General features: G+C 42.1%; 1 protein-coding gene across 1 annotated transcript in view; it reads left to right on the top strand.

The window, feature by feature from the left end:
* Positions 1–15,078, top strand: part of LOC309550513 (uncharacterized protein) — a gene marked incomplete at both ends in the record, with an annotated part of 141,269 nt that overhangs the window by 96,249 nt on the left and 29,942 nt on the right. Inside the window, one exon of the mRNA XM_082250876.1 lies at positions 6,407–9,166. Within this exon, the coding sequence (XP_082107002.1) occupies positions 6,407–9,166 (2,760 nt within the window). The remainder of the gene's footprint in view (positions 1–6,406; positions 9,167–15,078) is intronic.

Genomic DNA, 15,078 nt, shown 5'->3' with positions numbered 1-15,078 from the left:
CTGCATAGAAACCAATCAGCTTCCAGGTTTTATTGTCAGAGCTTAATTTAAAAAGCTGAAGTTCTGAAGCTGATTGGCTACCATGCACGCCTTCATCAGATTCTGGGTACTCCAGTTTTAGTAAACCCCACCCATAGGCTAACGGTACTTTCACACTGCTCTGTAGCAAAATTGCGCTAAAAACGTATTAGCGTTTTTACTGCGATTTTGCTGTGTTTCAGATGCATTTGTTGTGCATTTTTGGGTTGCCTGCACCTGTGGAAAAAGGACAAGTGACTAAAAAAAAAGCACCAAAACGCAAAATCGTGATTTGTTTTTACTGAGGTTTATGGCAATTTTGTAACAATTTCTATTCACTTCAATGGGAAGCTGCATTTTTGGTGTGGGTTTCAAAACTGCATCAAAGATTCAGTATGTGGGACTTTTCACTGCACACTTCACTCTTAACTCAGTAGTGTGCAAAGTCCCATAGGATATAAGGGGAAACATTTTTCTAACAGGGAGGGGTGTTTAGAGACAGAAAACAAAATGTCAGATGCCCCTAGGAGCAGCGCTAAAAACACTCAGTGTGTATGAGGCCTATAAAAAATAACACTAAAAATGTAGATCAATAATGAATATAAATTTGTATCCATAAGGTATATATTAAAGGGCCAAAGTGAGAAAAAAAATCCTGAAATAATATCAAGAGGAGGACTAGAGGAAAGTAAAAGATGCAAAAAAAAAAAGAGGACTAATAAATTGATAAAAATGAATCTGTTTTCCCACCAACTGTCCCCTGTATAATGCCCCGTTCTTATGGAATGGTCATCTATATCCCTTTTGACAGCTAGCAGCCAAAACTCTGTATGGCTGTCAGCTGTCAGGCTCAGGTGTTGCTGACAGCCCATGTCCCCAAAAACTGATTTTTTTTTTCTTTTTTCAGAAATCATTAAAAGTAATTTCTAGTCATATGATCATTGTCAGCTAGGACATAATGCAGGCTGGAGGCTTAATTCACTGCTTAAAGCAGAATTCCAGCCTCAAAATGGAAAAAAAAAAAAAAGATTTTGGGCCATCCGCTTGCTGAGTACAACCTGAAAAAGAAATGGATACTGACGATTTTTTTTGGTCATTTACCTTATTATAGAAGAAGATATGCTCACCTTCCTTCCACTTCCTCCCTCTGCGGCCACGGCCCGCGCCGTCTCTTCCGGTTTGCGATGACTCCTGGGAGCTGAACGTCATCGCTCCCAGGAGTCAATGCGCCTGCACCGGCCCTGCTCGTCACTTCCGGTGCAGCCATGGCATTCCCTGTTAAACAGGTTCTGGGCATGCCCAGAAGCTGTGCAGGGATGCCGCGCCTGCACCGGAAGTGACGAGCAGGGCCAGGCCATGACTGGGACAAAAAATAGGCCCGGGCATTTTGGACTGAGCAGCCCAGGAGGGGGGCGTGACGGGGGCGTGACGTTCGTCGGGATGGTTGATGACAGGATTTAATGTTCCAGGATGTTTGGATTCGATTACGGTACCTTTCTTTTAGTTTAATCTGACAGACTGGGTCCAATTTAGATCAGAGCTGCCATATGATGCTGTTTTTTTTGTCTTACTTTAAATCTTGATGGTTGAGTCCTAAAAATAGTATGAAGCAGCACAAGATGAGGGTTACTCTAATCAAGGGGTAGACAACCTTTTTGGCCACAGTGTGCCGAAAAATGTTTTAAAAAAAATTGTGAGTGCCAGATACATAAAAAAACAACTGTCAACTTCATATAAAGTAACTGCTGTAAACCGCTTGAATAATAGTAAGAAATCAAGTGAGCTTTGCACCTTCACAAATCAGATCACCTCAATTCCTGCACCTTCACAAATCAGATCACCCCAATTCCTGCACTATCACACCTCAGATCACCCCAATTCCTGCACCTTCACATCTCAGATCAGCCCCAATTCCTGCACTATCACACCTCAGATCACCCAAATTCCTGCACCTTCACACCTCAGATCACCCCAATTCCTGCACCTTCACACTTCAGATCACCCCAATTCCCACACCTTCACACTTCAGATCACCCCAATTCCTGCACCTTCACACCTCAGATCAGCCCCAATTCCTGCACCTTCACACCTCAGATCACCCCCAATTGCTGCACCTTCACACCCCAGATCAGCCCCAATTGCTGCACCTTCACACCTCAGATCAGCCCAAATTCCTGCACCTTCACACCTCAGATCACCCCAATTCCTGCACCTTCACACCTCAGATCACCCCAATTCCTGCACCTTCACACCTCAGATCACCCCAATTCCTGCACCTTCCCACCTCAGATCAGCCCCAATTCCTGCACCTTCACACCTCAGATCAGCCCCAATTCCTGAACCTTCACACCCCAGATCACCCCAATTCCTGCACCTTCACACCTCAGATCAGCCCAATTCCTGCACCTTCACACCTCAGATCAGCCCAATTCCTGCACCTTCACACCTCAGATCACCCCAATTCCTGCACCTTCACACCTCAGATCAGCCCAATTCCTGCACCTTCACACCCCAGATCACCCCAATTCCTGCACTATCACACCTCAGATCAGCCCAATTCCTGCACCTTCACACCCCAGATCACCCCAATTCCTGCACTATCACACCTCAGATCAGCCCCAATTCCTGCACCTTCACACCTCAGATCAGCCCCAATTCCTGCACCTTCACTCCTCAGATCACCCCAATTCCTGCACTATCACACCTCAGATCAGTCCCAATTCCTGCACCTTCACACCCCAGATCACCCCAATTCCTGCACTTTCTCACCTCAGATCACCCCAATTCCTGCACTCTCACCTCAGATCACCCCAATTCCTGCACTATCACACCTCAGATCACCTCAATTCCTGCACTTTCTCACCTCAGATCACCCCAATTCCTGCACTTTCTCACCTCAGATCAGTCACTGCTAGAAAACATGTGCCATGCGGCATGCCAGTTTGCTTGTTACATGTGATGTGCCAGCCAGGTGCACATTTTCAAGTTGAAAATGTGCACCTGGCTGTCACATCACATGTAACAAGCAAACTGGCATGTCGCATGGCACATGTTTTCTAGCAGTGACAGTGTGTGTGTGTAGCTGTTTTCAAAACAGCTACACACTCACTGCTAGAACATGTGTCATGTAAGGAAAGGGCACAAAAACAAACACAACACCGCTGGGATTTGTGGTTCTGGCCTCCGGCAGAGCATTGCTCACTTCTGGCTTAGCAGCAGGCAGGCAGGCCGCAAGCATAAAAAGCAGAAAACAGCTACACTCTGTCACTTCTAGAAAACATGTGCCATGCCAGTTTGCTTGTTACATGTGATGTGACAGCCAGGTGCACATTTCCAAGTTGAAAATGTGCACCTGGCTGTCACATCACATGTAACAAGCAAACTGGCATGGCACATGTTTTCTAGCACTAGTGACAGAGTATAGCTGTTTTCTGTTTTTTACGCCTGTCTGCCTGCCTGCTGCTAAGCCAGAAGTGAGCAATGCTCTGCTGGAGGCCAGAACCACAAATCACAGCGGTGTTGTCATGTTTGTTTTTGTGCCCTTTCCTTACATGGCACATGTTTTCTAGCTGCAGTGTGTGTGTAGCTGTTTTCAAAACAGCTACACACTCACTGCTAGAACATGTGCCATGTAAGGAAAGGGCACAAAAACAAACATGACAACACCGCTGGGATTTGTGGTTCTGGCCTCCGGCAGAGCATGGTTCACTTCTGACTTAGCAGCAGGCAGGCAGGCCGCAAGTGTAAAAAACAGAAAACAGTCAGCTACAACACTGTCACTGCTAGAAAACATGTGCCATGCCAGTTTGCTTGTTACATGTGATGTGACAGCCAGGTGCACATTTTCAACTTGAAAATGTGCACCTGGCTGTCACATCACATGTAACAAGCAAACTGGCATGGCACATGTTTTCTAGCAGTGCTGTGACAGTGTGTAGCTGTTATCTGTTTTTTACACCTGTGGCCTGCCTGCTGCTAAGCCAGAAGTTCCAGACCAGAACACTGCTCTGCTGGAGGCCACCCAGAACCACAAATCCCAGCGGTGACAGTGGTGTGTTCTCTGTGTGGTGTTGTCACTGTGTTTGTAAATTGTGCTGCTGGCCTGCTGCCATTCTTTCCTTACCTGTTGTTGAGGCCTTGGCTCCTGTCCTGGTCGTGGGTGGTGCAGTGCTGGTGTTAATGCAGCTCCAGGGCAGGCAGGCACTAGACTTGACACTCTGACAACTCCTCCACAGTCCACACTCTGACTCACTGTCTCACTCTCAGACTGAGACTCAGACACACTGTCAGTGTCTGTCTGCGGTGTGCGGCGCTGGCTCGCTTCCCGCTTCTTCCTGTGACAAAGCAGCATGGGGTCCCCGCCGGCCTCTAGCTCCACCCCCGGCCTTAGTCACATGACGGTCACACGGTCCACCCACCGACTCCACCCCCTCCTGAGCTACACTGGAGCCTGGATGCCGCTGCGGAGCCGGCTGCCAGGCCAGCTGAGCAAAGTTAGCAAGGAGTGGGGACTGGAGTCGGGGATAGCGGCCGGCGGGCAGCCAGATTGCCGTAATGCTGTGTTGGGGACAGTGGCGGGGGCCGGGGCGGGCGGCCAGATTGCGGTAATGCGGTGGCCGCGGCCCTCAGACTCCGCGGAATCGGCCGCAGAGAGGCAAGCAACGGCCGGACACTAGTGTCTTGTTGTCTTCCATTATAATACGCCCGGACTCTGAGCGGAGGCCTCGGCGGCCCACCGGGCATATGCCCGCTGTGCCCTATGCTCAGTCCGGCCCTGAGCGGGGCCGATGCAGTGTATTGTGGGACTCCAACGTCACGGAAGAGGACACGAAGAGGGACGCTGCGGCTTCAGCTGCCCACACCTGAGATAGCAGCGCTGGAGAAGATCTTTTCAAGGTAAGTATTTCTTCTTACATGTAAGTGCTACCCGGGACATTTTAGAGGGTATCCATTATAGCATGTACTAGCCCTGACTGTCCCAGGGGTATTTTTAGCTAAAATTGACCCTCGAGGCCTGAACTCCACTTTAATACTCTAATGGCATAATACGTTTAAAAATAATGCATGTGTTTAATCAATACATTTTGAAGTAAAAGTAGAACTAAAGGCAAAACTTTTTTTTTTTCATTATAGATGGGAGGGTTATTATCCTTGTCAGGATTATTTTTGCCATCTGTGTCCCATTACACAGATTTCACTTCACTTCCTGTCCCATAGGCAAAACAGGAAGTGAGAGGAAATTCCCTACAAATTAAGGGAATTTGTAAAGGGAAACCAGAACTAGTGTCCCTCTTGGAATATTTACCCTCAATTACTTTTCTGGGGAGAACCCAAAATTTGGGAGTTTATTGTACTTTCAATGATAATGGTAAACAGGACAAATAGGGAGGCAGAATCTCCCTAACGCACAGAAATAAAAACTGACAGGTGTTCTAATCCCTCTGCACTCTATCCAAAACTTAAAAAAAAAAAAAAAAGCCTTTAGTTATATTTTAAAAGTAATTTTTTAAAACTTTTTTGTCCGCTTGTCAGCTCTTTTTTCTTTAGTTTAAATTGGTTTACCAAATAAAAGCCCTATATAACAAATTATTCAGTTAGCTTTGCCAAGTTACCTGATATATACTGATACTGCTAAATTTGACTAGGCAAACTGAGAGGACCTTTGCAGCACATATTAGTTCAGTGTTCAGAAACCAAACTTTGTCACAAAATGTCTTCAAAAGGTCTTCAGCTGATCCTTTTCAGAGTGTCAATTTCTTCTACGTGCCATTGATGCCCTTATAGACTTTAACTAGGTATTTCTGCTGTAAGTATGTGCACAGCAAAAACAATAGTGACATCTCCTGGGTGAGCATGAAAATTCAGTTAAGTACAGGTTATACTCCAATAATGTGCTGATAGTACTTTAAAAAATTGGAGCTGATTTAATTAAGGGGTAAAGAACATAAATTGGCAGTTTAGAATTACACATTAATATAGATATATGCAGTATTTACTCAGCAGTGTAAAATCAGTGATTGTGTTGGCCATTAGTTCAATTTTGAACACTTTAAGAGATAGAAGTGTTACAAATCTACTTATAGCAAACCCATGGGCAAATGTGGATATTAAGTCTTAATTAAGTGCATAGAATCTTCTGACAGGCTTTGGTGGATAAAAAAAAATTTCTTAGGTCACTATTCCTTCCTGAAATTACAAAGCAGGATCTAATTTATAAATCATTGTAATGGTGTCACGGTTTTATTATTCTCAGTGGCAGAATCCACCAACCGAACCACAACCGCATCTATTTATTCAGAATCTTCATCTGAAGATACCTTGACTAGTAATATTATTGACAGTATTAAAATACTAAAAGTATAAATATTAATTTATCCCCTTTTTTTAGATCCTTCTACTACACAAATCAACACTACACATTCCGGTTCAGGAGATGTTCCTACAGTAGATCCAGAAACTACTATAACAAATACATCAACAAGTGATTATATCAGTAGTACAACTCCAACTGCTGGAAGTACAGATAACGAAACAACTACAGTTACTGCAACTACCAGCGCAGCTAATGAAGAAACTTCAACTAGTGGTAACATATTTGATAAAAGTACCAGCTCAGCAGAGTTGACCACAACCAGGGGATCTGACATAATTACCAGCTCAGCAGACGAACCAACCACACACAAAACTACCAGTGCAACAGAAGTATCAGTTACAATCTATGGTACGTCTCGTCTTAGCATATCAGAGGTATTGACAACGCAAGAAACATCCAACCTAACTATAGCTAAAGAATCATCCACAACTGATGATACAACAGATGTAGGTACCATAACGGAAAAGCCAGCTATAACTGGGGACACAACTAACCTAACTACCAGCATAGCACAAGTATATTCTACAGCTAGTCACTCACCTGATGCAAGTAGCAGCACAGTAGAGGAGCCAAATACAGCTAGTGACACATCTATCATATCTACCCCCACTGCAGAAGTAACAACCACAACCAGTGACACATCTGACTTAACTGCCACAAATGATTACGCATCTGTTACTTCCAGCTCAGTCAATGAACAAACTACATCTGCTGATACAACTGACAAGTCTTCCAGCACAGTAGAGAAACCATCTACAAATGGTGACTTAACTGAAATAACTTCCGGTATAGCAACTGAACTAGCTACATCTGCAGGTACGCCAAAAACACCCATAGACACATCAATTGCTGAGACATTACAGACCACTAAACATAGCACATTTGATGCCGTCACTACTAATGCAGTTGATCAAAGTACATCTATTAATCCTGAATCAAGCAGACCTGGAGATAGAAGTACCCCTGATATAATTTCTAGCACAATACTAGATGTAAGCCCAACTGACAGAGGACCTACTGATGGTACCACCTCCAGTTTCATTCCTGAGACTAGCACAACAAATACTGTAAGAAGCAGTCCTGATGTTATCACTACTGTACTTGTAGACCTAGGCACATCTACAGCAATGTCTACAAGGGATGTCACTAACAGTGCCATATCAGAAATAAGCTCTACAAGAGAAAGTTCAACGACAGAGATAACTAACACCGCTGCATTTGAAATAAGTTCAGATTCTGGGAGAACTGTTATTCCCACAACAAATGGTCCAGTCACAAATATACCACTAGAACCAAGTACCACACGAAGTATAACCTCTGGCAGCATCATTGCCACATCTGAACCAGGGCAAAAGACAACAGAAGAAAGAACAATGCCTTTTATAGGAACCAGCATACCACATGAACTTAGTACTACTGAAGAAAGGCCTTCAACGGCTGGTATCACCACAAATGCTGACATCAACACCAGGAGCAGTGAAGTAAAAACTACAGCAGAAATACTTTTAACAACATCACAAATCAATGTTGAGCAAACCACTGGTGTGATAAGTCCTACTACTCAGCCTGAAGTTATCACCACTAGAAACAGGACTACAGACGCTATTATCACAGAGGAGACCAGTGTTAGTGCTGGACCTCAGCTAACTACTACTAGCTCTGCAATTGCAGTTACAAGTCAAACTCCTAAAATCAGTACTTCTGAAGTAAGAACAACTGAATCTGAGCTGGAATCCAGCACACCTGGAACACATTCTACAGTTGTTACTCTCACCAGCACACAATCTCAGCCAAGCACAAATGACAGCATTACAAGTTCAGCTTCTGTGCCAAGTTCAGCTCAATCTACAACTGAAAAGACAACAACCTCTGAAACCTTTAGAACAACTGAACAGGCCACGCCACAGGTTGTCAGTTCTACAACAACTCAGATAACCAGTACATACAGTCCTACCATTATAATCTCCACACTCACCACAGAAGCAACCAATACTCCCACTACCATTACACCTAATTCAACCATAATATCCACCGGCACTACAACCCCTGGATACACAACTACAGTAACCTCTGTGGGAATTTTAAATCCTACTACTCAGCCTGAAGTTACCACCACTGTAAACAGGACTACAGAGACTATTATCACAAGGGAGACCAGTGTTAGTTCTGTACCTCAGCCAACTACTACTAGGTCTGCAATTGCAGTTACAAGTCAAACTCCCCAAACCAGTACTTCTGAAGAAACAACTACATCTGAGCTTGAAACCAGCACACCTGGAACACCTTCTGCAGTTGTTACTCCCATTGGCTCACAATCTCAGACAAGCACAACTGGCATCATTACCACTATCACTTCTGTGCCAAGCTCAGCTCAATCTACAACTGAAAAGACAACAACCCCTATAACTTTTAGTACAACTAAACAGACCACACCACCGGTTGTCAGTACTATAACAACTCGGATCACCAGTACATATAGTCCTACCACTAAAATATCCACACTCACCACAGAAGCAACCACTACACCCACTACCAGTACTATTAAACCTACTTCAACCATATCAACCTCTAGTACTACAACCCCTGGATACACAGCTACAGTAACCTCTGTGGGGATTATCAATACTACTGTGACAACATACACACCTTTGGCAACCACCAATGGACCAATTTCTACTTTAGGCACTAGATACGCAAGTATAACAACAGCTTCTTTGCCTTTAACGTCTACATCATCCTGGATAAATTCCACAACTCTGGCCATAACAACACAAGGTGAGTAGGTTGCATTTAATATGACTTGAGTAGTTTTAACATTAAAGATGAATTCCAGGCTGATATAAAGACACCAAAGAATGCAATTCTTTATTATTAAAAATACATTACTAAATGCATTTGAAGTAGTGTAAGTACTTCGATTTTATATCTGCCTTCTGCAACCCCCTTTACAACAGAGTTTAGACAGGGACAGAGAGAAGCAGCATATGGAACCAATCAGTTATGCTACAGTGCTCATGTGTTAAAAAAAGGGAAAGGCTCATAAGAAGAGAAAAAAAGAGGAGGAAAAAAGAGAAAAAAAAAAAGAGAAAGAGAGAAAGAAAGAGAAAGAGAGAGAAAGAAAGAGAAAGAGAGAGAAAGAAAGAAAGAAAGAAAGAAAGAAAGAAAGAAAGAAAGAAAGAAAGAAAGAAAGAAAGAAAGAAAGAAAGAAAGAGAGAGAAAGAATAAATCTGCTGGATTTCTTGTTCACTAGTCAGTCACAGAGTGGGGGGCGGTGGGGGAAACATGACCTGTTAGGTGTTAATTAACCTCCTTAGCGGTATTCCCGAGTGTGGCACGGGGTGAAATTTCAGAGCCATTAGCGGTAACCCCGAGCCACACTCGGGGTACCGCTAGGGAGATCGCTGGATCCTGTAAGAGAGGGTACTCACTTTGTCCCCGGGATCCAGCGATGTATCCCGGCAGTGTGCGGCAGCCGAATCTTCCTCCCGATGCTCTACGCCCCGGCTTCCATCTCCTGCGATGTGACGCTCGCAGGGGGGTGGAATCGGGGGCAAATTCAAATAGTAAAACACCAAACACACTGATACATTAAAAAATAAAATAAATTCACATTAGTTTGCCCCCCAGTGCCCTTTCCTGCAGTTTCACTGTACTTTTTATGTATATATGTTGTAGGGGATCAGACTCAAGGCAGGGACACACTCACAGTTTCTTTAGAAAATGTCAGGTTTAATTCAAACTCAAAGTTCATAACAAAAGAAACTGGCTCCTGGCCAAACAAACAAAAGTAAACTTCCGCTCAACTTACCTTTTCTATGTAGTGCAAGGGCCTGCTGGATTGCATACAAATTGAAAGTGTTTAGGTTTGACCTCATATTATATGGTTTTGGTAAGTCTACAGACAAAAGTCTTCAGATAATCTGCACGTGTGTACGGGGCATAAGGCCCCTTTCACACTATCCGTCTGTCAGACGGATTCTGTTTTTCTCAGCGGAGATCGAGCCGCCGATCCCCCGCTGAGCAGCAGGATGACAGCTGTGTCTCCGCGCTGTGTGCGGAGACACAGCTGTCAGTTTCCCGTCTGTCCATTCTCATCCGATCCCATCCGATCCGCTGGACGGATGGAAAATAGGGTTTCCATCCGTCCAGATTTGACGGATCGGATCGGGTCGGATGTCAGCGGACATGTCTCCGCTGCCATCCGATGCCCCATAGGAATGCATGGGGGGACCGTTCAGATCTGCCAAAACAATGAACAGGCGGATCTGAACGGTCTGCCTGTGTGAAAGGGGCCTTACTGTGTTTGTAGTCCGTTTAAAGTCCTTGTTCAAAGGTAAGTGTCCTTTCTGGAACAAACGATAATATCCAAGTTTCAGGGACAAGCAGCCATGCTCCCATTTGCTTCCTCTAATGGAGACATCCACACTCTCTCTGAGATCCAGGTCCAGCTGGCTTAACCACTTAAGGCCCGGAAGATTTTACCCCCTTCCTGACCAGGGGGTTTTTTGCGATTTTTTACTGCGTGACTTTAACGGACAATTGCGCGGTCATGCGATGCTGTACCTAAACGAATTTGACGGCCTTTTTTTCCCCACAAACAGAGCTTTCTTTTGCTGGTATTTGATCACCTGTGCAATTTTTTGATCATGCGCTATAAACAAAAAAAAAGCGTCAATTTTGCAAAAATAACAATATTTTTCACATTTTTTTATATGAAATTCCCCCCCAAAAAAATGTAAAAATCAAAATTTTTTAACATTTTCGGCCAATTTGTTTTATGCTACATATGTTTGGTAAAAAAAAATCGCAAAAAGCGTATTTACCAGCACCCTGCTACAATATATATATATACATACATACTTTAACTTATTTATAGTTATTTATTATATTATAATTTTGTGTTTCAAACTTTATCATACCCGAGATGTTATAAAGAAGAACGCACAGTAAAAAAAAAAATCATATGTAAATAGTTGGTTTGGGCTGCTCGTTCTTAAGAATTACATGCAAAATAATGGTACCGCTTTCAGCAACTAAAATCGGAAAGAATCATACCGCCAGGGAGGTTAACTGGTTTTCTATCCTGCTATGGTTGTGTACATCTCAGAACTAGTTGGACAAATGGACAGAACTACACATCCCAGTAAAAAAAACATGCCTACAGTGTATTTTATTAGGGTTTTTCTATTTTGCGGATTTTCACTTTTCGCGGGTTGGTCCGGAACGTAACCCCCGCGATAGAGGGGGGTTTACTGTAAAGGTTTTACATAAATAAATAAAAGCTGATCATTGTGAGCACCCCTGTCAGTGTTAAATATATGTGATTTATCTAATTTCTGTAACTGGTATTTGCTGGAGAACTTTTGCCTTTAAAAAAATAGACTAACTGGCGGGATCACGAGATGAAAAGAAAGAAAGAAAGCATAAAAAAGAAAACGAATGCAGCCATCCTATCTAAGAACTGATAAGCTGCAATAAAATAAATGTATGTGTTTGTGGATTTATACCACTGAAAAAAAAAAGAAAAAAAGAAGAAGCTCCAATTGACTGTAATATAAACATTTGTCAGCAAAAGTTGTTCTTTCCTGTGTCTAGAGAAAGTGTTTTTTTTTTTTTTTTAAATAGAGAAAACTTGGCAAAAATGTTACTGATAATGTTATATAAAGTTGTTGCCTTTTCTTATCCTTTTACGACACTTGAAGCTTAAAGTGATTGTAAACATTAAATTTTTTAAAAGATAAAAAAACATGTCATACTTACCTGCACAAACCAACCCCAGGGCCTTCTCTTCATGGGTCTCCCATCGGCTTTAGGCTCCTTTCACACAGTAAGCCCATCAAACGGACTCCGCTTTTCTCAGCGGGGGATCGATCCGCCGATCCCCCGCTGAGCAGGAAAATGACAGCTGTCACAGCCCCATAGATCTCTATGGGGGAATCGGATGGGAACGGACCGTTGGTCCCTTCTCATCCGATCCCAACCGATCCGATCCGCTGGACGGATGGAAAATAGGGTTTCCATCCGTCCAGATTTGACGGATCGGATCAGATCGGATCGGGTGTCAGCTGACATGTCTTCGCTGACATCCGATCCCCCATAGATATGCATGGGGGGACCGTTCAGATCCGCCAAAAAAACGGACAGGCGGATCTGAATGGTCCGCCTGTGTGAAAGGGGCCTAAGTCTGGAGTATTCCTGATGCTTCTTTTAAACTTCTGTTGAACAGGTTGAAGTTAGAAGCTGATTGGCTACCATGCCCAGCTGAACCAGATTTTGCACTCTCCAGTTTTAGTAAATTAACCCCATAATTTGGTTCAGTTTAGCACCTCAATTACCACTTTGTCGCTATAAACATAGCAAATAGGGCGCAACCAGCTTTAAAAGACATAAGTTAAGCTCTTGCACAAGAACATTATGTGCTCTATGTCATTTCTTATTTTTGCATCACATTTAGGCTTTCTAGACCTATTTTCCAAGAACAGTTGGAAAAAAAAACACATATGCAACTGAATGCAAACAGCTGATCTGCTAAAGCATGCATTCAGGACCAAATAATTATGTATAAAAGTACTCTTGCGCTATCACTAGAGGGAAATCAATTAGCCGACTGCCGTATGCACCGGTCAGCAAATCGGTAGCCAAAAGAGATCAAATAATACAGTATTGGTGCTGCGCTGTCGAATGACAACTAAGTAAGAAATAGGTGATCATGAAGGAATATTATAAGTGACAAAAGTGCATATAACAATAGAAAATGTGTGCAATGATAAATATAAATGAAAAGATCCAGATAACATACATAAAAGCATACTACGTGGATGCAGGTAATCAAAGCAATGTTGAAGTGGTAAGTAACAGTACAAATGATAAACCATAAACCAAATCTCCAATCACCCATACAAAACCATATATATCAATATAGTGATCAATAAGTGTCCATCGCAAGAAACATCAAAAAATGTCCATAAGTTAATAGCGAAAATTAAACTGAAGAATCTGGCTCAAATCTGGGTGAAATCCCAACACCATTCAAAAAAATGAAGAAAGTGACTGGTGTCTCAGTTATCCAATTTTGTGACACCTCTGTATGTGCTATTCTCTCACCTTACAGCTGTAAGGCTACAGCATAGATAGATGTCTTTGGACTGAATTTTATTGTATTTCCAGGTGCCTCCAGGGGGCCTCCTAAAATGGCCTCAACTGTTGACCCTCTGAAATGGGTAATATCCCATCTGTGGTGGTCTAGTAGGTGGTCCAGATATCCCCCCAATGTGAATGATGTGTAAAGAGAAGAAAGCTCCACTTAGTGTGATAATGTTGTCAGAATTAATTAATAATAATTAATAATATCTCACTGTGCTTCCATTATGTCAGAATGTTTATACTGCTCTGAATATAACAGTGTCTATTTATGGTTAATAATAAGCAAAGATCTGTGCGAAAGGAGAATCTCAACTTATTCCATAAATCAATATGTAGCGAGTTCTTTTTATTGATTAATTTCTTTTTAAAAGCATATACCAATCTTAGTGAAAACAGTCTACAGTATGGAATATATAAAAGTTTTATTCACGAGACATGTAATCACGATAAATGATCAAACTTGAGATGACACAAAAAGATAACTTTACAAAAATACAAACTTCAAACAATAAATGCAATGTAATTGGTAGCTCAATAATAATGAAAGTGAAACTGAAACAAAGTTAAAGTGAAACAAAAGCAAGATTACCATTTCCCCAGATGTAGTAGAAACCATATTTAAGTATACTATACAATCAGACCACAATTGTCTGCGCAATCACACGGCCGAAAGTCATTCCACTGCAGATGGAGTGAGAATAAGCCATGCAAAACGGAAGACTAAATTCGCAATAATGCGCTAAATCTGATATTAATAAAACATTTTATAAAAACAAAAATCATCTCTTTAGAGAAAAATCTACATATGGTTTATACGGCTGGGATTGTACTCTCGTTACCCTTTAAATATGAAATGTAAAACATTTAAGGAAGTACATAAACAATATTGAATAATAATCAAATAAACAGCAAGGCATATTTACCATATTTAAAATGGCCGCTAGCTTTAGAATAGTAGTTACCAGGTTCCTTAAGATGGCTGCTTTTCCAAGATGGTGGCCAATTAGGGAGGAGTTTCGTTTGGCGTCCCTCAAAGGTTCAGATACATGGCAGATTGAAATGGAGTCTGTGTAGATGAGTCTGTGCATGGTTGTAGTAGTGTGTATGTTGTAAGTGTGATGTATATTGGGCAAAATGTGATGTGTGATGTGTCTCTCTCATCTGGGCTTTTATATGACATAGAACAAAGGATTATTAAAATTACCATAAGTTAAACCCAGAGGGAGTAACATGATCATCATTGGTTGGAACATCTTACTCATTAACTGGTGATGTCATAGGGTGACACCTCTTGGTCAACCAGTATATTAAAATTAAATAAAGATTTCTCCATTTAAGACTATTATAAAACAACATAAAATGTAACCATGCTCTCATCTATGACATGTCCATTTCATATCCATCATGTATCTAAATAAGGAATTAATCTTGATAACACCATTCTAATATTTAATATATCTTATTTAAAATATATTGGATTTTACTTTTTAACCTAAGACTTCAATTAGTAGCAGTCAGCAAAAATGGCAGTATTGCATTGCTCT

The sequence above is a fragment of the Pelophylax lessonae genome (genome assembly GCF_965119305.1).
Source record: "Pelophylax lessonae genome assembly, chromosome: 3".
Classification (NCBI taxonomy): Eukaryota; Metazoa; Chordata; class Amphibia; order Anura; family Ranidae; genus Pelophylax; species Pelophylax lessonae.
The sequence above is the reverse complement of the archived record's forward strand: the minus strand, read 5'-3'. Positions and strand labels throughout refer to the sequence as shown.